This window comes from Hippichthys cyanospilos, chromosome 21, assembly GCF_059441005.1.
Source record: "Hippichthys cyanospilos isolate Australia breed blue-spotted pipefish chromosome 21, RoL_Hcya_1.0, whole genome shotgun sequence".
Lineage (NCBI taxonomy): Eukaryota > Metazoa > Chordata > Actinopteri > Syngnathiformes > Syngnathidae > Hippichthys > Hippichthys cyanospilos.
Genome location: NC_142389.1, coordinates 15,222,505 through 15,247,507, shown reverse-complemented (window position 1 = coordinate 15,247,507; position 25,003 = coordinate 15,222,505). Strand labels below are relative to the sequence as shown.

Here is a 25,003-nt window from a genome sequence, read left to right as displayed (position 1 = left end):
GCCTCTAAACTATGTCAAATGTAATATTTAAATTAGACTTTATATATATATATATATATATATATATATATATATATATATATATATATATATATATATATATATATATATATATATATATATATATATATTTGGAATGTCGGGCCAACTGCAGTTCAGTGCAAGTAGCCCAACCAGGCCACTAGTGAAAAATTTAAGCCAATTGTACTTATACTTACATTCTAATCATTCACAGCATTTGCGGCCTTTCACTGATTAACATAAATTATAACTTTTTGGTACCCTCAAAACAGCATTTATTCAATTGTATCATCAAATAAATTAAGCCATTTTCAAGAGTCAAGAATGGTGAAATGGTCAAAAATAATGCACTTACAATGTGACTGACCAATGGTATGGATTTTGTTGGGGGTTTGGACTATGAAATTGATTGAATCATGAGATGATATATGCCAGCGATATACAGGGCCAGAGGTGGTTCTGCCACCTCTTTTTGACTCGTGTGCCTGACAGGCCCACCACCCTTAAAGGCTTAAAGTAGTACCTTAGCAATATGTCTTGAAAAGCAAATAACAATGATAAGGAACTGGGAGGAAACTGGAGTCTGTCAAAGCTTTTTAAAGAAAATTTTATTTACATTTGTAAATCTCAGCAAACGGCAACATTAACACATACTACAATAAAAAACAAGGGCACAATGGGTTAAGGAAAAGCTTTTGTAGAGATTAGATGACAAAAAGAGTCATTTAGTGATGCTACACAAATCTTCATTGAGCAAGAACTTTTGTTTGCTACAGTTCCGAGATTTATGAAAATTACTGCCTGAAGAAAATCTACATTTCCATTGTTATGGATTGCTATGGGGCTGCCCGTCAAGTAAGGCACTGCGAAGATGGCTCTCATCACGTTTTCAGTAAATGCATGTTTATTTTGATATTTTGAATATTTTTCTTATCATATCGATAAAGAAGATGATTGGGAAAAAAACTAATTTTTAGGATGACAATAAATCCAGGCATAGATGAAAACCTAAAAAAAAGTCTGTGTTGTGTCCTTTATTGAAACCCAAATATGTGACTGATGTGAATTGCTGGGATCCGATGAGAAAACTATACATTGTCATTATGGTTTCATACCTTGTGTGTCAGTGTCAATTGAATGTCCTTTTTCCAGTTAACTAGAAACCGCATCATAACTACTCTCAACTCTGCTTTAAATAACAACGTGTCCATGTATAGATAGATATGTTATTATACATTGATATTATCTTGTAATTTTATTAGATTTTTTTTCTCATAATGTTTAAAATTGATGTGTTTAAATATAAAATCTATACAGAATGCCTGACTTTTACCTTTTTCACCTCTGACTGATTTTTAAGCCTGAAATGCAAGATTTGACTTACTTATTTGGCAGTTCCCGTTTACTTTTAATGCCTCTAAAATCTTTACCTGTTTTCTTGCGCACAAGATTTACCTGTGTGCACACCACTACACTGCAAAATTTGGGTTAACTGATGACAGTCATTTTTCTCATAAAATATTTTCAGTCAAATTATTTTCTTTTTCTTTTTACTTTACTCCCTGGGTTTTATGAGTCACGCGTCTTTTCTCTTCTTAACAGGGGGCAGCAAATGGCAAGTGTGTCGCTGGTAAGATGGAAGGGATCAAGAGAGATAATATGCTTTCCAAGCTTTCTGTGGAGAAAGTGTACCAAAAAAAGACCCAGCTTGAACACATTCTTCTTCGACCTGACACATACATTGGCTCTGTGGAGCCCATAACACAGGTAAGTCGAAAGAAGAGCCTATATAAAATACATAGCCTTAAATATACCTTAAAAATAGCCTGATATTTAACACGATATTTGGCCCATAATGGAACCTGTAAGACATGAGTGTCTAAATAGGCTTGATTGACTTAAAAAAAAATAATTTAAGGCTAGGTTCACACAACAGGTTCACACCTGAAGTGATCCAATTCAGATTTTTTTTGGCCCCTATTCGACTTTTTAATCTTGTGATGAAAGTTTGAACGACACCTGATTTTTTTCAAATGGCCTGACTTGGGTATGTGGTACTAAATCTGACATGTATCTGATGTTTTGACATGTGACTTCAGGGCCAGGTCACATTTGTCCTATTTGTATGTAACAAACAGGCAACAAACATCACAATTCTGCACTCAAAAGTCGAAAGCAGCTTGGAAAAAAACAGAAGTTTGACAATATTCTGAGGGAGGGAGAGCAAAGTGTTTTTTCTATGTGTGTGTGTTTGTGTCACCTCTCGGTCGCTCCAAACGTATGAGGGAGACGTAGTCATGGCACAAAGTGCCATAGCCAATTATTGCACCTTTCTACCTTAAATGTAACAGATTGAAATTATTTTGGCTCCGATATGAAAGCCCTTCGGCCATACATCGGGGTACTTCTGTAAACATGAAAATTAAGTGATTTTACTTCAGTCTTACTCATTTTTGCTACTTAATTTTCCACTAAATTACTTTTTTCATTTTCCCATCACACTACTGGCATCACTCAAGATGTTGACTGCCTGCATGTCCTTCCCAACTCTGTCTCTCGAGCTTGCCAACCTGTATAGGTCAGTTTCTCCCTTTTTTGTTTAGCCTTGGACACCTCTACTTTCACCTTCCGTTGCATCTCCATGTACTGTCTTCTGTCTTCGGTCCTTTCAGTGTCCCACTTCTTCTTAGCTAATCCCTTTCTCTGTACTCACTCCTGCACCTCCTCATTCCACGACTATGTCTCCTTATCTATTTTACTTCCAGATGACACACCAAGTACAGTGGACCCCTGGTTCACGACGTCCCTGCCTTACGTTTGTTTTCACCTTAGGATGTGGACCCTCTTTTTGTCCCCTCTTTATGCCACTTTTCATTTTACGACAGAAAAAAAAAAAAGAATCTTCCTAAACATGGCGGTCAGTGTGCGCTCCTGTCTACTCGGGGCAATGCGCTCATACGTCACTGCACGTGTCACTGCTTACTATTGATCGGCGTCGCGGGTCACTAAGATGCTGGTCTGCTATTGGTCGGTGCAACCTGTCACAAAGATGGATGCCTAAAGACATTATTTTGTGTGAGAGTGCTTTCAATATTGTATGTATTGTGCATTTTAGTGCTCAATTCAAGCTTGAATTGGTTAACAATGGGTCCCAAGGTTGCTAGCGATGTTAAAGCGAGAAGTAAGAAGATGATTAGTATGGAAACGAAGCTGGAGATAATCAAGAAATACGAAGAAGGCTAAGCTAACCTAGACAAGGGTACCCTCACTAGGAAATATGGCTATAACAAGCTTGTCACGTCACTTTGAAGGTAAATACATCCTTTTTGTATTTTTTTTTATTATGTTATTTAATTGTATACATGTATATTATATATAGGTCGCATTTACTGTACTATTTGGAAATAGGTATTTGTTTTTTAATATGTATTTATGTTTTTTAATATGAACATACAATTTTGTTGTTTTTACCTGGGGTTTTACACGCATTAGCTAATTAACATAGGTTTGGATACGGCGAATTCGCGTTACGATCCCAACCGCGGAACGGATTAATCACGTAAACCGGGGGCCCCCTTTACGCTCCTACTTGTCTCTGTGATCACGTTAGCTCAGTGCTTCTCAAATTGTGGGGCATGACCCCTGGGGGGGCACGAGGTGATGGCAGGTGGGGCGCGGATGACCTCAAGGAAAATGCTATGTTTTTGTCATGTGAAGTGTGTTTGCAATAAAATAAGAATTTTATTTATTTATTTATTTATTTATTTTTTTGCTTTTTTTTTCAGGCATTTTGTTACACTTGGTTATTATTAGGGCCCGAGCAGCTACCGCTGCGAGAGCCCTTTTGTTTTTCTCCGGATTATTATTAGGGCCCGAGCAGCTACCGCTGCGAGAGCCCTTTTGTTTTTCTCCAGATTATTATTATTATTATTAGGGCCCGAGCAGCTACCGCTGCGAGAACCCTCTTGTTTTTCTCCGGATTATTAGGGCGCGAGCAGATACCGCTGCGAGAGCCCTCTTGTTTTTCTCCGGATTATTATTATTATTTACTGTGCAGCGCTTTTCCATTTTTGAGGGCCTAAACATGCACGAAAAGTCACCAAATTTTGCACAGTTGTCGGGCTTCGTGAAAAATTTGATATTTTAGTGTTTCCTAAAACAAAGCAAAAAAAATTGCTCTGCATCGCCACCTAAGGTCGAAAAAGTGCACCTGGTCCCGGCCCGTTTAACCTGTAGCTATGAAAATTTTTAGGCATATGTAGGACCTAGAGACCTACAAAAAAGTCAAGCCATGTGCTCAGATGTACAGAAAAAGAGTTATGATTTTTTGAATGTGCATTTTTGGCCCGTTTTTGCTCATTTGCAGGTCCTGAACTGCTTCTTTTTTCTCTCAAACGTTTCTCCTAAACGCCCTACCCAATCGCCTTCAAATTTGCTGTGGTGCATTATCAGACATAGGGGCACTACTGGGTCAAATTTGGTGCTGATCCGCTGATATATATGACAGGGGCGTGGCCTCAAATAATGTGTTCAATTTTTCCTTTGCCGAGAGTGACATAAACCTTAATAACTTTGATGTACTAGCTTAAAAAAAATCTAAAACTTCATAGACACATTAAGACTTATGTCTTTAACACCTTTGAAAAAAGTTTTTTTAAATAACTACTAGCGCCGCCTAGTGGTTGCATCGCCACCTAAGGTCGAAAAAGTGCACCTGGTCCCGGCCCGTTTAACCTGTAGCTACGAAAATTTTTAGGCATATGTAGGACCTAGAGACCTACAAAAAAGTCAGCGCAAGCCATGTGCTCAGATGTACAGAAAAAGAGTTATGAATTTTTGAATGTGCATTTTTGCACATTTGCAGGTCCCAAACTGCTCCTTTTTTCTCCTTAACGCTTTACTCAATTGCTTTCAAATTTGCTGTGGTGCATCATCAGACAAAGGGGCACAACTGGACAAAATTTGGTGAAGATCCGCCGACATATATGATAGGGGCGGGGCTTCAAATTATGTGTTCAATTTTTCCTTCGCCAACAGTGACAAAAACCTTAATAACTTTAATATACTAGCTTAAAAAATCTAAAACTTCATAGACACATGGAAACTTATGTCTTTAACACCTTTGAAAAAAGTTTTTTTAAATACCTACTAGCGCCGCCTAGTGGTTGATTAAAATTTCATTTTTTACACTTTCATGTATTGTGCTCAGTCTGTTTGAGTAAAACAAGTGAAAATTGGTCAGAATATCATTAACACATGGAATATTAAGGTTCTAAAATTTTACGACATTTCGATAATGGGCGTGGTCTGCACGCCACCTCAAAGTCAGATGACTCGCCAAAACGAAAAAAGTGGCTGTAATTGGCCCCAAAATGGCCTTATGAGTGGAAAATAGCCTCTCACTCCCGGCCCGTTTGATCTAGAGCTACAAAAAATTGTAGCCTTATGCAGGACCTCGAGCCCTACAAAAAAGTCAGCGCGAGCCATATGCTCAGATGTACAGAAAGAGAGTTATGAATTTTTGAATGTGCACTTTTGGCCCGTTTTTGCTCATTTGCAGGTCCCGAACTGCTTCTTTTTTCTCTCAAACGCCCTAATCCGATCGACTTCAAATTTGCTGGGATGTTTTATCTGACTGTGAGGCACAATTGTTCAAATTTTTGTGATGATCCGCCATCAAATATGTTGGGGGCGGGGCTTTATATTATGCCTTTGTTGATTACTTTGCCACATGTGAAACAAACCTTTATAACTCAGCTTTACAAGCTTGGAAAAAATCTGAAACTTCACAGACACATGGAGACTCAAGCCCTTAACACAAGTGTTTAAAAAAATCTTCAATTGCTTATAAGGCCATCTAGTGGCAAACAAAAATGTCAGTCTGATGTCTGGCCAAAACGAACAAAGTTGCTGTGTTTGGTCCTAGATGGTCTTATCTTTTCTAAACTTCATATATTTGATGGGTTTCCAATGCGGAATACACCTATCAACGTATATTTTGTTATAGTGCGAGCCCCACCTAGTGGCAGCCAAAAATAAAGCATTTTTTAAACATTTTTTTGTGTTTAGCTGAGCCCTTTGAAGTAATATCGCTGAAATTAAGTCTGAAAAGCCTCTAGACAGCCCTGCTTACCTCCACCAAATTTTACGAAGTTTCGATAATGGACGTGGCCTCTACGACTATTTTCATTCCTAAGCTTTATCTGTCCAGTAAAAGTTGCCGTAATTTGACCCAGATGATCCGGTCTTCTCACAATTTCACACATTGGATGAAAATATTCTCCTGAACATATCGACAAAAATATATTCCAGTTTAAAGCTAGTGCCACCTAGTGGCTGCAAAAAATGTCATTAGTCGAAAGATTACAGTCAATCCTGTTTGGTTTGACCTACAGCTATGAAACTTTGTAGTTTCATAGCTGAAAAAACTTTGTTTTTTAATGAGCAGTTTTGTCCTATTCTTTGACATTAGCTGGTCTCAAACTAGGGCCAAATATCGTGAAGATCTCTTGACATAAAAGATGGGGGCGGAGCTTCAAATTATGTTTGATATTTCCTTCGCCAAGAGGGACAAAAACCTTAATAACTCGCTGTTTCAGCTTCAAACCATGTGAAACTCTGCAGGGACTTCAAAAGTCATGCCCTTATTCAGCTATGTGATAATTATCCAAATCATTTACAGCGCCACCTAGTGGCGGACAAAAATCTCATTTTTTACACTTTCATGTACTGTGCAATGCCTGTTTGACTAAATGAACTCAAAAGTGGTCAGAAAAGCTATGACACAGTGGAAAATGAAGGTTCTCAACTTTTATGACTTTTCCATAGAGGCCCTGGCCTCTATGCCAACTCAAAGTCCCGATTTCTCGCCAAAACGGTAAAAGTTGCTGTAATTGGACCTAGATGATCTGATATTTGCAAACTTCGTATATGGGATGGGTGTCCAATGTGAAACACACCTATAAGCCTATTTTTTAATCATAGTACGAGCGCCACCTAGTGGCAGCAAAAAATATAGCAAACCCTTAATGTTTTTATGTACTCTGCTGAGCCCCTTGAAGTGATATCCCTTAAATGTTTTCTGAAAAGCCAGTGGCCATGCCTTATGCCCTCCACAAATCATTACGATGTTTCGACAGTGGGTGTGGCCTATATGGCATTGTAAGTCACAAAATTGGAACAATAAAAGCTGCAGTAACTCCACCCACATTGTCCCACTTTGTCTAAATTTTACATACAGTGGGCCCCCGGGTTACGAACTTAATCCGTTCAGCGGCTACGCTCATAACTCGAACTGCTCGTATGACGGGCAATCCAAACCTATGTTAATTCATGAATGCGTGCAACACGTTCAATAACCTTAGGTAAAAACATCACGACTTTATACACATATTAAAAATGAGTAACATAATCTACTGTACAGTTAAATTAGATAACATATACAAAGGAAAAATAACATTTACCTTTGGAGCGACGTGACTTGAGCTGGGTGGAGGCGGAGGGGAGCAGAGACCAACCCGCATAGTTGACACAGTTACGCTGATATGCTATTGCTCTTACAATGTCACAGTCACTGTTTCAGTCATGGAGATGCTAAAACATATCATCCTCTTACTTCTTCCTTTACCGCTACTAGCAATTTTAGAAACTATGTCTAACAGATAAAGTTTGCAAAGTCTTCACAACATTCCTTCCTTCCGTTTTTCACTCATTTTCTCTCCTGCCTTCCATCCCGACCAGCTGTGCCATCAAGCTAGATAAAGGCGTTGCCATCAAGCTAGATAAAGGCGTTCGGCCAATAGCATATCGGCATTTCTGTGATTGACGTGATGCCGGCCAATAGAGTGAGACCGGGTGACCTTAATCGACCAATAGCATATGGCATCTCCGTGACTGACTCCGTGACTGACACCGTGACTGAGACAGTGACTGTGACGTTGTAAGAGCAATAGAGTTCACGTTACTGTCACAAGCGTCAACTGCTGATTTTCTTGACATAGCCAAGCGAAAATATATTTGCATACACAATGGCCGGCATGTCGGATTGTTCGTAAGACGAAAGGTTTGCTCGTAAGTGGGGGACAAAAATCTCCGTGGTCTACGCTCGTAAATCGAATTGTTTGTAAAACAGGGTGTTCGTAAACCGGGGGCCGACTGTATTTGGTAAGAGTCCTGCACTGAAGTCATCTACAACTACTTTTTCATTGTTCATAGTCCTTGTTCATACCCCGACCTGTTCATACCCCAACGTGCACAGGTCTGCGAGGGCCCTTTATAGCTGCTTGCAGCTCTAGTTATTATTATTTACTGTGCAGCGCTTTTCCATTTTTGAGGGCCTAAACATGCACGAAGTCACCAAATTTTGCACAGTTGTCGAGCTTCGTGAAAAATTTGATATTTTAGTGTTTCCTAAAACAAAGCAAAAAAAATTGCTCTGCAGCGCCACCTAAGGTCGAAAAAGTGCACCTGGTCCTGGCCCGTTTGACCTAGAGCTACGAATATTTTTAGGCATATGTAGGACCTAGAGACCTACAAAAAAGTCAGTGCGAGCCATGTGCTCAGATGTACAGAAAAAGAGTTATGATTTTTTGAATGTGCATTTTTGGCCCATATTTGCACGTTTGCAGGTCCCAAACTGCTCCTTGTTTCTCCTAAACGCCCTACCCAATCGCCTTCAAATTTGCTGTGGTGCATCATCAGACATAGGGGCACAACTGGGTAAAATTTGGTGCAGATCAGCTGATATATATGACAGGGGCGTGGCCTCAAATTATGTGTTCAATTTTTCCTTTGCCGAGAGTGACATAAACCTTAATAACTTTGATGTACTAGCTTAAAAAAAATCTAAAACTTCATAGACACATTAAGACTTATGTCTTTAACACCTTTGAAAAAAGTTTTTTTAAATTACTAGCGCCGCCTAGTGGTTGATTAAAATGTCATTTTTTACACTTTCATGTATTGTGCTCAGTCTGTTTGAGAAAAATAACTGAAAATTGGTCAGAACACTATTAAGACATGGAATATTAAGGTTTTAAATTTTTGCGACTTTTCGATAATAGACGTGGTCTGGACACCACCTCAAAGTCAGATGACTCGCCAAAACGAAAAAAGTGGCTGTAATTGGCCCCAAAATGGCCTTAAGCGTGGAAAATAGCCTCTCACTCCCGGCCCGTTTGACCTAGAGCTACAAAAATTTGTAGCCTTATGTAGGACCTCGAGCCCTACAAAAAAGTCAACACAAGCCATATGCTCAGATGTACAGAAAGAGAGTTATGAATTTTTGAATGTGCACCTTTGGCCCGTTTTTGCTCATTTGCAGGTCCCGAACTGCTCCTTTTTTCTCCCAAACACTTGACCCAATCGACTTCAAATTTGCTGTGGTGTTTTATCTCACTGAGAGCCACAACTGGACAAATTTTTGTGAAGATCCCCCATCAAATATGTTGGGGGCGGGGCTTGATATTATGCCTTTGATGTTTACTTTACAACATGTGACACAAACCTTTATAACTCAGTTTCACAAGCTTGGAAAAATCTGAAACTTCACAGACACATGAAGGCTCAAGCCCTTAACACATGTGTTTAAGAATTTCTTCAATTGCTTATAAGGCCACCTAGTGGCAAACGAAAATGTCAGTCTGATGTCTCGCCAAAACGAACAAAGTTGCTGCATTTGGACCCAGATGGTCTTATTTTTTCTAAACTTCATATATTTAATGGGTTTCCAATGCGGAATACACCTATCAATGTATTTTTTGTAATAGGGTGAGCGCCACCTTGTGGCAGCCAAAAATATAGCATTTTTTAAACATTTTTATGTGTTTAGCTGAGCCCTTTAAAGTAATATTGCTGAAATTAAGTCTGAAAAGCCTCTCGACAGCCTTGCTGACCTCCACAAAATTTTACGGTTTCGATAATGGGCGTGGCCTCTACGTCCATTTTCATTCCGAGGCTTTATCGGACCAGTAAAAGCTGCTGTAATTTGACCCAGATGATCTGATCTTCTCACATTTTCACACATTGGATGAAAATATTCTCCTTAACAAATCGACAAACATATATTCCAGTTTAAAGCTAGCGCCACCTAGTGGCTGCAAAAAATATTATCAGCCGAAAGATCACAGTCAATCCTGTTTGGTTTGATCTACAGCTATGAAACTTTGTAGGCAAATGGAAGACTGTAAGACCTACAAAAAAGTCAACAAGAGTTATGTGCTAGGATGTACAGAAAAAATATGAATTTTTTTAATGTGCGGTTTTGCTCCATTCTTAGACATTAGCTGGTCTCAAACGAGTGCCTTTTTCTCTTAAACAGTTCACCCCATTACCTTCAACTTTGGCATGGATCATTGTCCGACTGAGGGGCACACTTAGTCTAAATATCATGAAGATCTCATATATATGTATAAGGTGGGGGTGGAGCTTCAAATTATGTTTAATATTTCCTTCGCCAAGAGTGACAAAAACCTTGATAACTCAGCTGTGACAGCTTAAAACCATCTGAAACTTTCCTGGGAATTTAAAAGTCATGCCCTAATACAGCTATGTGATAAACTTTCAAATCATTTACAGCGCCACCCAGTGGCGGACAAAAATCTCATTTTTTATACTTTTATGTACTGTGAAATGCCTGTTTGACTAAATTAACTAAAAAATGGTCAGAAAAGCTATGACACATTGGTTCTCAATTAAGGTTCTCAATTTTTATTACTTTTCAATAAAGGGCGTGGCCTCTATGTAAACTCAAAGTCCGATGTCTCGCTAAAACGGTAAAAGTTGCTGTAATTGGACCTAGACGATCTGATATTTTTAAAACTTCATATATGGGATGGGAGTCCAATGTGAAACACACCTAAAAGCCTATTTTTTATCATAGTACGAGTGCCACTTAGTGGCAGCAAAAAATATAGCAAATCATTAATGTTTTTATGTACTCTGCTGAGCCCCTTGAAGTGATATACCTTCAATGTTGTCTGAAAAGCCAGTGGCCGTGCCTTATGCCCTCCACAAATCAGTACGATGTTTCCACAGTGGGTGTGGCCTATACGGCATTGAAAGTCACAAAATTGTAACAATAAAAGCTGCAGTAACTCAACCCACATTATCCCACCTTCTCTAAATTTTACAAACTTGACTTCAGTGCAGGACTCTTATCATCTACAACTAATTTTTCATCGTTCATAGTCCTTGTTCATACCCCGACCTGCTCATACCCCAACGTGCACAGGTCTGCGAGGGCCCTTTATAGCTGCTTGCAGCTCTTGTTATTATTATTCTTCTCCAAAGTAAATCGCAAATCTGAGGGCTTAAACATGCACGAAAAGTCACCAAAATTTGCACACTCATCGGGCCTGCTGTAAAATTTGGTATTTTGGTGTTTTCATACATAAAATCTAAAAAGAGCTTTGAAATATTTTAGGCATATATAGCACTTCAAGACCTACAAAAAAGTTATCGAACACCATATGCTAGAATGTACAGAACCAGAGATATGAATTTTTTTATGTGCCTTTTTGGACCGTTTTTGGATACCAAGTTCTTCCTAATAGCTCCAAAACGGTGGAACCGATCAACTTCAAATTTGGCGTGCTTCATTATCACGCATAGTGCCACAACTGGGCAAAATTTTGTGAAGATCAGCCAACATATATGATGCGGGCGGGGCTTTAAATTATGTGTGTCAAATTTCCTTCGCCATGAGGAACAAAAACCTTAATAACTCCAATGTGCAAGTTTCAAAAAATCTGACACTTTACAGAAAATTTACTAGTTATGTCCTTAAAATATCTGCATGATAAATTTTAAAAATTTTTACAGTGCCACCTAGTTACAGACAAAAATGTCATTTTTTAAACTTTCATGTATTGTGCAAAGCCCAAAAGAGTAAATGGATTGAAAATGTGTACAATTAGCATCGAGACTTACAGAAAATGGGTTTTCACATTTTACAACTTGGTGATTAGGGAGGTGGTCTGTATGCCACCTCAAAGTCGGAGTTTGGCCATATCAGCAAAACTTGCTGTAATTTAGCTCAGATGATCCTTCAAACGGCAGCCCCTTCTGACCCAGACCTAGAGCTACGAAATTTTTTATGCATATGTAGGACCTCAAGACCTACAAAAACATTATAGAGCGCCATATGTTAGGATGTACAGAACAAGAGTTATCAATTATTGAAAGTAGCATTTGGCCCGATATTCTACATTTTTCGATACCGAAACCCTTGACCCGATCAACTTCACATTTGCCGTGCCCCATTATCTGACATGGGGCTTACCTGGGCAAAATTTCGTGAAGATCGGCTAACCTATATGATGGGGGTGGGGCTTAAAAAAATACGTTTCAAACTTAAATTTCATTCGCCATGAGCAAGAAAAACCCTAATAACTCCAATGTGCAAGCTTGAAAAAATCTGAAACTTTACAGAAAATATACTAGTGACGGCCTTAAAATATCTGAATGGTTATTTTTCAAATAAAATGTAGTGCCACCTAGTTACAGACAAAAATGTCATTTTTTTAAAACTTTCGTGTATTGTGTAAAGCCCATAAGATTAAATGAACGGAAAATTTGTCCGAGTACCATCGAAACTTAGAGAAAATGGGTTTTCAAATTTTACGTCTTTTTGATAAAGGGAGTGGTCTGTATGTCACCTTAAAGTGGGAGTTTGCTTAAATCAGCAAAACTTGGTGTAATTTAGCCCAGATGATGCTTCAAACGGCAGCCCCTTCCGACCCGTTTGACCTAGAGCTATGAATTTTTTTTTATGCATATGTAGGACCTCAAGACCTACAAAAACATTATAGAGCGCCGTATGTCAGGATGTACAGAACCAGAGTTATCAATTGTTGAATGTAGAATTTGGCCTGATTTTCTACATTTTTCGGTACCGAAACCCTTGACCCGATCAACTTCTAATTTGGCGTGCCCATTTATCTGACATAGGTGCACACCTGGGCAAAATTTTGAGAAGATTGGTTAACAAATATGATGGGGGCAGGGCTTCAAAATACGTGTTCCAAAATCTCATTTCCTTCGCCATGAGGAACAAAAACCCTAATAACTCCAATGTGCATGCTTGAAAAAATCTGAAACTTTACAGAAAATCTACTAGTAATTGCTTTAAAATGCTTTAAATGCATGGTTATTTTTCAAATTAATTATAGTGCCACCTATTTACAAACAAAAATGTCTTTTTTTTAAACTTTCATGTGTTGTGCTAAGCCCATAAGAGTAAATGTTCTGAAAATTCGTCCGAATAGCATCGAGACTTGGAGAATAAAGGTATCCAAATTTTATGACTTTGTGATAAAGTGGGTTGTCTGTATGCCACCCCAAAGTCGGAGTTTGTAATTGAGCCCAGGTGATCATAAAACGACAGCCAGTTCCGACCCGTTTGACCTAGAGCTACGAAATTTTTTATGTATGTGTAAGACCTCAAGACCTACAAAAAGATTATAGAGCGCCATGTGTTAGGATGTACAGAACCAGAGTTATCAATTGTTGGATGTAGCATTTGGCCCGATATGCTACATTTTTCAGTACTGAAACCCTTGACCCGATAAACTTCAAATTTAGCGTGCCCCATTATCTGACATAGGGGAACCCTTGGGAAAAATTTCGTGAAGATCGGCCGACATATATGATCATGGTGGGGCTTCAAATTACGTGTTTTAAACTCAAATTTCGTTCGATATGAGCAACAAAAACTCTAATAACTCCAATGTGCAAGCTTTAAAAAATCTGAAACTTTACAGATAATTTACTCATTTTAGCTTTAAAATACCTGCATGGTTAATTATCAACTTAATGATAGCGCCACCTAGTCACAGACAAAAATGTAATTTTTTAAACTTTCATGTGTTGTGCTAAGCCCGTCAGAGTAAATGTACTGAAAATTTTTTACGAATAGCATCGAGACTTAGAGATTAAAGGTATCCAAATTTTATGACTTTGTGAAAAAGTGGGTGGTCTGTATGCAACCCCAAATTCGGAGTTTGCTCAAATTATCTCAACATACTGTAATTGAGCCCAGGTGATCATAAAACGAGAGCCAGTTCCGACCCATTTGACCTAGAGCTATGAAATTTTTTATGTATATGTAAGACCTCAAGACCTACAAAAACATCATAAAACGTCATGTGTTAGGATGTACAGAACCAGAGTTATCAATCGCTGAATGTAGCATTTGGCCCGATTTTGTACATTTTTCGATACCAAAACCCTTGACCCAATCAACTTCACATTTGACGTTCTCCATTACCTGACAGAGTGGCACCATTGGGCAAAATTTCATCAAGATCGGCTAACCTATATGATGGGGGCGGGGCTTCTAAATACTTGAATCATATTTCCTATGCCACCAGTGTTAAAAACCTTAATATTTCAGTTTTTGCACTGTGGTAATCCTGTTTGAGCAAATTAACGGGACCAATAGCGACACCTGGTGCCAGACAAAAAAGATCGTTTTGACACTTTCATGTTCTATGTTCTATGATGCTTTCAGCAAATTCACTGAAAATTAGTCAGGAGAATATTGAGACAAAGCGAACTTTATGAATCTCAAATTTCATGACTCTTCAAATTTGGGCCTGGCCTTTCCACAGCTTCAAAGTCCGATGTCTGATTCAAATTACTTAGTTGAGCCCGTTGGACAAATGCGAATGAAAATGTTACCTTTTCTAGAATATTGACCTCTACAATTCGCCTTTATATGCACAGATACATTCATACCCCAATATGTTCATACATCGAACTGTTCATTCTTCAATGTGCTCAGGTCTGCGAGGGCCCGTTATAGCTGCTTGCAGCTCGAGTTGTATTTTGTTGTTTTTTTTTTTTTTTCATTTTACTTAATTTCCCAACTTCTTTTTTTTTTAATTCTATTTATTGAGGAATGCTGTCAAACATAGAAAAACAGGGGAATGTGTACAATCACAGCCTATTCCGTACCCTTTTTAATTCTCCTGCATGAACACAATCCTACAGTCACCCACCCATTACACCAGAGGGCACCCACTCAGACCAGTAGACATCCGATATTCACATATTCAACAGATACAAAATCCATGAAGGTGATAGAGAAAACACAGGGCCACAAAAGAAAAACAAATAGAAAGGATAAAAAATATACACATGCTAATACCCAGTGTCATTATTAAACGGCTATACAGTCGCTTGCCCGAAGAAGAAATGCATAAACCCTTACATACACTAAATGAGATGGGTAATATGCAAAAATTAATGTTAAATTATGTTAGCCAAAACGTTGAGTCAAGTCAAATAAGTCAGCACCTGGTCCGAGGTGCAAAAGAATTTGTCTTTAGAGCCTCTAAGTGAATATTTTATCTTTTCCAACTGCATAAATTGCATGAGGTCATTCAGCCACAAAGATACTTTAGGCGGGTTTTTGGACTTCCAATGTAGGAGTATTCTTCTCTGCGCAAGCAGCGTTGTAAAAGCAATTATATTTTTATGTCCCTTTGTTACTGTGTATTGTCTCCTATCCACGACACCAAATATGGCTGCTGCTGCACTGGGTTGCAAATCAATATTGAGAGCCTTTGAGAGCGTTTCAAAGATAACGGACCAGTAGGGAGCTAAACCAGGGCATGACCAAAACATATGCGTTAAATTGGCTGAGGCATCGTGACACCTGTCACAGCTTGCAGATACGTTGGGATAAATTTTAGGACAGTCTTGCCTTGGAAAAGTGAGCGCGGTACACAACCTTGAACTGTATTATACTTTGCTTTGCACAGGAAGAGCTGTCGTTTACTCTTTGTAGGGCGCTGTTCCACATGTCATCGTCTATATCCTCCCCTAGCTCAGCCACCTAGTCCTCTCTAATCTTTAAAAGGGATTTATTTTTAAGAGAAGTTATATAGTCAATAATCTTTGAAATTAGGTTTTTGGTGTTAGAAGAAATATCTAAAATTTCATCTAAATTTGGAAGTGAGGGTAAACCCGGATAGTTAGGGTCGTTGTATTGGAGAAAGTGGCGGATTTGGAAATACTGAAATAAGATGGATCGAGGGAGATCAAATTTCTGTACTAATTCATCCAAACTAGCGAATATACCGTTTATGTACATGTCTTTAGATTTAAAAATACCTTGTCTTTGCCAAACAGACAATTCAGTCTGTTCTAGCTGGGGGAAAAGAGTGGTTCCTACATATAAAACTGATGTGGAGAAATTTGTTGAACCCAAAGCTTTGACTAAATTGGATCCATATTTTGATTGTATTGATGACAATTGGATTGTTAGTAAAATTAAGAATAGATAGGGGAAGACTGGATGTGACCAGGACATTAAGGGATGTTGAGATACAGGATGCGGTTTCATAACGGCACCAAACTATATCAGGAGCATGTAGCCAATAGAGGATTTTTTAAATATTCGCAGCCCAATTATAGTGAAGGAGATTTGGAAGTGCTAAGCCACCCTGTGATTTGGGCCTCTGTCACAGATCTAATCGTAATCTAGGTCTCCCGCCACTCCATATGAATGAAATAAAGGCTCCATAAATGCACTTAAAAAATGATTTAGGGAGGTAGAGTTGAATACATTGAAACAGATATTGGAATGTAGGTAGCACACTCATTTTTATGCAGTTCACTGTTCCTACTAAGGACAAATTGAGTGCTTTCCATTTTGTCAAATCTAATTTGACTTTCTCAACTAGAGGACAATAGTTTTCCTGGTAAAGGCTTTGCATGTCTCTTGTCATATTAATAATGCCCAAGTATCTAAAGCCACTTCCGGAAATATGGAACGGCAAGACACCGTCCTTTATTTGGAGAGCCAGGTTATTAACCGGGTAACATTCACTCTTACTGAAGTTTAATTTATATCCTGTAAAAGAGCCGAATCCCTCCAAAACATGGACAATATGAGGTACGTTCAGGACAGGACAGGGCTGATACATATATTAATAAGTCATCCGCATATAGCGATAATTTATACTCCTCTCTCCCTCTATAAATTTCGCTTATTAATGGGGATGATTTAAATGCGATGGGTAGGGGTTCTATGACCAAAGCAAACCGTAATGGACTTATGGGGCATCCCTGACGTGTCCCCCTAGACAGGTGACAATATTGTGACAGCACACCATTTGTTATTACAGCAGCCTTGGGTGAGGAGTATAGGAGATTAATCCATGAAATGAAATTATGACCATATCCAAAATTTTTTAGGCATGCAAATAAATATTCCCAGTCAACCCTGTCGAAAGCTTTCTCTGCATCCAGCGCGATAACCACCTCTGGTACTGCACTGGACGCGGAAGAGTGAATAAGATTTAAGAGTCGACACACATTTATAAATGAATGACGGCCCAAAATAAAACTGGTTTGATCCTCAGATATTACATCATCCACTGTGGTTTCTAGACGTAGAGCTAGTGCCTAGGCCAAAATTTTAGGTCACTGTTTAGGAGAGAGATAGGGCGATATGAGCCACACTCAGTGTTAATCTTGCCAGGTTTAAGTAGAAGAGTAATTGATGCTTCATTAAGTGTTTGTGGCAGAGATCTGCGGTATAGTGAGTCATTGAACATGTCGAGTAAGAGCGCAGACAGTTTGTTAGAGAATTTTTTAAAGAACTCTATTGGGTAGCCGTCAGGTCCAGATGTTTTACCATTTTGCATTGACATTATTGCACTAATGACTTCTGTGAGTTTTAATGTAAGTTCAGTCTCAAGTCCTTTGCATTGTGCTTATGGAAGGGGCCTGGAGATTGTTAAAGAAATATTCTATCACATTATTGTCGCTTGTCATTTGTAATGAATACAGGTCAATTTCCCAACTTCAAATGAATCCGGTTTGTAGAAGACACAAGGGAAAAACTGAAATAAGTGAAATTGTGGGGAAATTTTGAATTATGGAAAGAGAAAAATGGATACAGCCATGGAATGGCGGGACTCGGGGGCCTCGATCATAGTTGGATCGGTGTAAATCGAATGAGTACTGGCGAAGAAAGAAGGTTACAAAGTTTTAGTGAGAACAGTGGGAATGAATCAGGAATTATGGGTAATAATATCAAAATAATTTCGAGCTATTGGAATGTGTGAATATTAGTAATGATGAAAGTGTGTGTGTGAAATTTGTGTGAATTTTCAAATGTGTTGTTAAATATGCAATTGGGAATGAATTATGAATTATTATAGGTGAAAAATAAGGAATTATTGGAAAATGTTATTATTTATGGATTATTTGAACAATGGAAAATGGTCCCTAAGGTGAGATGAATGTGTTAAATGTTGTGAATGTGTTATGGGAAAGCTCAAATTGTGAAATGTTAAATCTCCCATTGGATATGAATAATGGAATGTTGAAATAAAAATATGGAATTATGGGAAATATTGGTATGTATGAATTACTGGAATGATGGGAATGAGAAATGAATGAGTTAAATATTGTAAAAATGAAATGTGAAAGCTGTAAATATGAAATGTAAAGACACCTAGTGTTAAGGCAATGGGATTTTTGGTGTGGAAAACAGGGAATTGTGGGAAAACGGTAAATATTTGAAATAAGAAAAATGGAAGCAGTCGGCGCATGATTAATTGGAATAGTATGAAAATGGAACGGATGAACTGTGGAGTTGAAACTTGTCAAAAAATGGGCAGAATAAAAAAAGGGGAATAATATATTTGTGAAGGCTTTCACCTTCACACAATAAATCATTGTCCACAAAAAAATATTCAACATATTGAATATCGTCCCGATGGTGGCAGAGGACATTGAGTCTGAGTGGGCCATGTTGCCTTTGAAAGCTTACCCAAGCTGTGATGCTTTGGTACTTCCTTCATCATTTCTGTCTTCATTTATGTCATCACTTTTCTTTTGAAAGTCTGGGTAACCGTTATGTTGATGCAGTCCTCAGTCAAAATGAGATTTTCAACACTGCTAATATCTACATCCTCAGCAAAGGTACCCTCCTCTCAGGGATTGGCTTACCATGTCAAACATGTACATTTCGTGATTCCATGACCTTAAGCACCTTAACAATGCATTTCACCTTTTCTTTCCCTTTTAGCTAATGTGGGTTTTTGATGAAGAGGTGGGAATGAACCAGAGGGAAATTACCTATGTACCTGGACTATATAAAATATTTGATGAGATTCTTGGTAAGTCAACAGTTTTTTTTTTGTTTGTTTGTAATGTTTTGATGTTTACTTGTGATCTGGTATTGTTTGTGTGCATGCATGCGTGTGGGACTGGGGGTTCAAAGTTCAAGGGCTGATGGTGTGAATTTCAGCTGCTCAGTTATAGGGGGGAAATATTCCTGAAATTAAATAGATTTGACTAATGAAGCTGACAACGTGAAAAATTAACCCAAACCTTTAAGATCTTGTCATGCTTGTAAATGAAGGAAATCACACTGCTGGATTCATGTAGCAGTGATTTCTTTTAATAAACAAAGCAATGTGGATGGCAGTTTTTTATACACACAACAAGGGTGAGACTGTGCATTTGTTACAATAACAAACATTTACCATTCACAATAATATTAAAAAAATAAATATAAATGCACAATATTTTGAAAAATGATTGATTTGAAATTAACTACTGTCATGTGATAGTTTATTACAAGTCAATCATTCAAATACTATAGTTTAATTCATAGTACTGCGTAGATTCTTTCATTTTGTATCAACGGGGGTTCACTTTCTTGACCCACAGTTTAGCTCAATACACTGCTCTCTCCTACCTCGTGATAGCACATAAAAGGCTTTCTCAATCTCTAGAAAACATTACAGATTGATGCACTTGGCTGTGTTGAATTCCATTATGAACTAATTTGTTAAGATGTTAAAATAAAGGCCCCAACTATTGTGTAGCACCTGTTATGCTGTAATGTGAATTATGATGTTGGTTTGGTATTATAACTTAGGCTAGTGCAGAAGATCTTGGCTCGGCTAGGAGGAAAGTGAGGTGCTCAATGATGAACGGAATGCATATAGTCAGCAAGGTGTTATTATGTACAGTGAAGACAAACAAAATATATACAATATATACAATGTGCACAGGGTTGGTTGGTTGGCTCACTCAGTCAGTGAGTCACACGGCAGTTGAACGCACTGGTCAGTTCGCTCGTGGGTTTAGCTCGCCATCAACGGGAACCTGGCCTGTATGAAACAGGACCAGCGATACATATGGTAATCTACCATTACACATCATTCACCAAGTAAAACAACATTTTACAATATCACTTGATAAATCATATCACCATGATCATGATTGTCATGTACATTAAATAAATCCTAGGGTTTTCAATAGCAGATTGTCACTGCACAAGAGTACTCTTTTATACATTCAAGCATTGACACGATAGCCTTAGCATATTAGCGTTAGCATGATAGTGACAAGCAGCATGCTGACTCACCAGTCCCTCGTTTACACAAATCATGGCGTGCACAATTTCCCATGAGAAGGGCGGAACATCTGGAATGGTCTGCAATGGTGGCAGCACAGCAGTTACTGTCGTGGTCGAAGCCGATTATCGCGGATTCAAATCGGCTACGTTCGTACCTGTGTATGCTACGGTCCGTCCCGCACCCAACTCACGAGGGAATGCCGGGCGCGGCCATGTTTAAAAAGACGTGCACACGACGTCTCGCGATCGATCTCGCGATAGGTCGACACGAAGAAAGTAGCTGGGTTACACCCACCCCCCTTTAGACCCTGCACGTCCCCGGTGCATGGGAACTATAGTCCAAATCAGGAGCAGGACCCACATCAGCATGGCCGAGGGCCTCAACACAAGCATTCGATAGGCTTTGGTAAAGATTTCGGACAACCCCCACAAGAGGATTTCCCAACACTGAATATTGAAGACGGCTAGGCGGTTGACGCTGTCTAACCGGACGTCTAGACTCGACAACACCCCCAGATGACTCAGGTTGAACAGGCTCTGGGGTACCAGCTTCGGGAAGGACACCAGCCTCAGGCTGACCGCCATCAGGCACACCGGTGAGTATCTCCTCCTTCACAGGCAGGACTACATAATCAGGCCCAGGCGAGCCGTCTCCGGGGTCCGCTTGCACAGGAGGTCCTGACTCGTCATTCCATGTCGACTGATTAGCCGATTCACCCTTAGGTAAGCGATTTTCAGGTGGCATCGCAGTTGAAGGCACTTCATGGGATAACTGAATTGGATCAGCAACATCAGGCTCTGGGTCAAAGGCTCCCTCCACACGAAATGTTACAGGCAGTGGAGGAGAAAAACCAGAGACGGCCCCGACAGTGTCGTCTTCGTCTTCGGCTTTCTCTTCCTGGACAGGAGGGGCAGCCTCCGTCTGGCGACTTTGGCTGCGAGTGTGTGGTCTGTGAGTCGAAGCGGGCTCAGGAGGGTCTTCTGCGACCGAAGCGGGCAAGAACCCACATGGCAACAGAAGGTCACGATGGAGTGTGCGCGAAGGTCCATCCAGGCCCTCCGGCTTCACAACGTAGACCGGGAGATCACTAGCGCATTGGATGACCACATAAACCTCGTGCTCCCACTTGTCCCCAAGCTTATGCTTCCCACGGCTTCGCACATTACGGACAAGGACTCTATCGCCAACTTCCAAGCTTGCAGGTTTTACACGCTGGTCGAAACGGCATTTGTTTCTTTGGGCTGACTTGTAAGCGTTCCGCGAAGCAAGACTGTAACTCTCCTTGAGACGGGCTTTAAGACTGCTAACATACTGTGAGTGTGAAAGAGACGGGGGTTCACGCACCGGCAACCCAAAAGCCAAGTCGACTGGGAGACGTGGAGATCTTCCAAACATCAGCTCGTAGGGCGTGTACCCAGTCACCTCGTTGCGGGTACAATTATACGCATGAACCAGGGGTTTTACATATTCTTTCCACTTGGACTTTTGCTTGTTTTCAAGCGTACCCAGCATGCCTAGCAACGTACGATTGAAGCGCTCGACTGGGTTTCCCCTAGGGTGGTATGGAGTGGTTCGGGTTTTCTTGATTCCTGCTACCTCACAGAGCTCTTTAATCAAATGTGACTCAAAATCCCGGCCTTGGTCAGAATGGAGACGCTCAGGGACACCATAATACACCATGAAGTCATTCCATAAACTCTTTGCGACCGTTTTGGCTTTCTGGTTTGCAGTTGGAATCGCGACAGCAAACTTGGTGAAATGGTCAGTTATCACAAGAATGTCTTTGGTGTTGCTACTATCTGGTTCTAGTGATAGAAAGTCCATGCATACCAGTTCCAGAGGTCGTGAGCTGCGAATGTTAACCAAGGGAGCAGCTCTATCTGGCAGAGTCTTGCGTCGTACGCACCGGTCACAGGTTTTAACAAAGATCTCCACATCAGAGGACATCTTGGGCCAGAAAAACCTTTGACGAACCAAATCCAAGGTTCGCTCCACACCCATATGTCCCATGTCACAGTGGAGACTTTTGATAACAGTGGAGCGCAGGGGCGGCGGTAAGACAAGCTGCAGAATGGTCACTTCCCCTTCCCGCCTTCTCCTGAACAAGACACCGTCATCCAGTTCCAGCCGATTCCACTCCCGCAATAGAAGTGCAAGCTCGGGTAGCTCTTCTCGAAGAGCAGGGGGAACTTTTTCACCTGTCTGCAGGTGATGGACCACTTCTCGAATTGCAGTATCTGAACTTTGCTCCTCCCTCAAATCAACGTGGGTCAAAGAGGGGATCACAGGTAAGCCGTGCAATTCTTCTTCAGCAAAACCAGGGGGCAGGACCTCTGCGGAGACAGACAGAGATTCCACTAAGGTGATCGGTGGAAGGAAAGCAGATTGCTGCTGTGCACGGACGAGACTGCTCTGACAAATGGCATCCACAGTGTCTGATGATAGTTCTGCGGCTTCGCCAGCTTTGGTCAGGTGTTCTGCCAAATAGAGATCCCACTCCGCCCTGGACTGGTGGTCATCAGGAACATCCACATGGGCTCGTCTGGACAGTGCATCTGCGTCGGTGTTTTGTCTGCCTGTACGGTATTGCAACTTGAATGTGTAGGTGGATAATGCAGCCAACCATCTGTGACTTGTGGCATCCAGTTTTGCAGAGGTGAGTACATATGTGAGTGGATTATTGTCGGTGACTACGGTGAAATTTGTGCCGTATAAATAATCATGGAATTTCTCCGTGACACTCCATTTTAATGCGAGGAACTCCAGTTTGTGAGCGGGGTATCGCGACTCACTTTGTGAAAGTCCGCGACTTGCGTAAGCAATGACACGTAGATGACCATCTTGTTCTTGATAGAGAACCGCTCCCAAGCCGGTTGTACTGGCATCTGTGTGTAAGACGTACGGGACCTTGGGGTTGGCAAACCCAAGCACGGGAGCGGAAGTCAGCTTCTCAATTACCTTTTCAAATGCATTTTGACATTCATTTGTCCATCTGTCACCAAAAGATTGCTTTGGATCAAGATACTTCACCGTGGAACTCTTTCCCTTAGCTGACCGGTGAACGGGTGCATAGCCACGTGTGAGCGTGTTGAGTGGTTTCACGAGGGTAGCAAAATCCCGAATAAACCGTCGGTAATATCCTGCGAAACCAAGGAATGAGCGGAGTTCCTTAAGATTTCGGGGAACTGGCCAGGATTTTAAACAGGATATTTTTTCGGGATCGGTTTCGACACCTCTTTCCGACACAACGTGGCCAAGGTACTTCACACTGGTCTGGAAGAATTTACATTTTTCAGGGGATAGTTTAAGACCAAAGTCTTTCAGGCGATTCAACACCATCATCAGTCTTCTCTCATGTTCCTCCAAAGTATCCGAGAAGACGATTATGTCATCCAAGAACACCAAAACTTCCTTGAGGTTCAGATCTCCCATACACTTTTCCATGAGTCGCTGAAATGTACTGGGTGCATTGGTTATTCCTTGAGGCATCCGATTCCATTCCCAGAAACCCAGTGGCGTCACAAAAGCTGTTTTAGCTTTGTCAGCTTCGTCCATCTGGATCTGGTAATATCCAGATTTCAAATCGAGAACTGTAAACCATTTGGAACCGGTTAAAGCAGAGAATGACTCCTCAAGATTCGGCAGAGCATAGGCATCTTTGATCGTCTGCAAATTCAACTTACGATAGTCGACGCAGAGCCTCACATCACCATTACGCTTCCGGACCACCACGATTGGAGAAGCAAAGGGTGACTCAGATTCCGTAATGATACCAGCATCGAGCAGGTCCCGCAAATGGCTGCGAACAGCTTCGATGTCTCTGGGATGTATTGGCCTTGCTCGCTGCTTGAATGGTGTTTCATCGTGGAGCTTAATGGTGTGCTTCACATGGTCTGTACAACCAAAATCAAAGTCATGGTGGGAAAACACTTCCGGCATCTGGTTGAGCTTGGATGTAATACGGTCCTTCCACACAGCTGGAATTGGAGAATCCCCAAACTGAAACTCCAGAGTGTTTTCCTGCGTCTTTTGAGTGGATTGGTTCACAATTTGCTGGGCTAATATCGTTGGAGAGGCAGCGATGTCTGCGATAGTGGACATGGGAGGGACAAGAGCATCATGTCCGGACTCGTTTCTGATGATAACAGGAACTTTGTAAGGAGCGTGGGACGGAAGTGAGATCAGGCAGCTCTGCACACACAACCCGCCGGGAAGCGGAGATAAAGGGTGTTCTATGACGGCCCACTGGACTACAGATGGGTGGTCTATCTTGGCAGAGCCCTCCAGGACAATCGTGCAACCCGCAGGAATTAGAACTGGTGTCTGGCTGAGCAACCTCACAAGTCCAGCACTGCCCAATTGGCCCTGGTGGTGGTTTAACCTCAGGAGCTTCAGAACTGCACAGTAGCCTTGGGCGGAGGGTTGGAAATTTCCAACGTCACTGGTGATGTGTTGCTCGTAAAGAGGCTCGAGGGTGTTCATCCCAATTAAAACGGGAGAAGATGATCCAGGATGGGCATCCGGCACAACCAAGGCAAGAGTTGGAATGTTATATTCCTTCCCCAAAAACTCTTTGGGGAATGTGACCATTAACT

The 25,003-nt window shown here is 40.6% G+C and overlaps 1 protein-coding gene and 1 long non-coding RNA gene across 4 annotated transcripts in view; one reads left to right on the top strand and one right to left on the bottom strand.

Annotated features, from left to right (window-relative positions):
* Positions 1–25,003, top strand: part of top2b (DNA topoisomerase II beta) — a 178,050-nt gene that overhangs the window by 17,785 nt on the left and 135,262 nt on the right. For all 3 annotated transcript variants that reach the window (XM_088404453.1, XM_088404452.1, XM_088404451.1), the window contains exons 2-3: positions 1,624–1,788; positions 19,067–19,157. In XM_088404453.1, coding sequence (XP_088260579.1) covers positions 1,624–1,788; positions 19,067–19,157 — 256 coding nt within the window. The remainder of the gene's footprint in view (positions 1–1,623; positions 1,789–19,066; positions 19,158–25,003) is intronic.
* Positions 20,032–20,624, bottom strand: LOC148406722 (uncharacterized). Its single transcript, XR_015864035.1, has 3 exons — positions 20,563–20,624; positions 20,417–20,485; positions 20,032–20,159 (listed from the first exon to the last, which is right to left on the bottom strand). It is a non-coding gene; the product is annotated as an uncharacterized LOC148406722 (long non-coding RNA).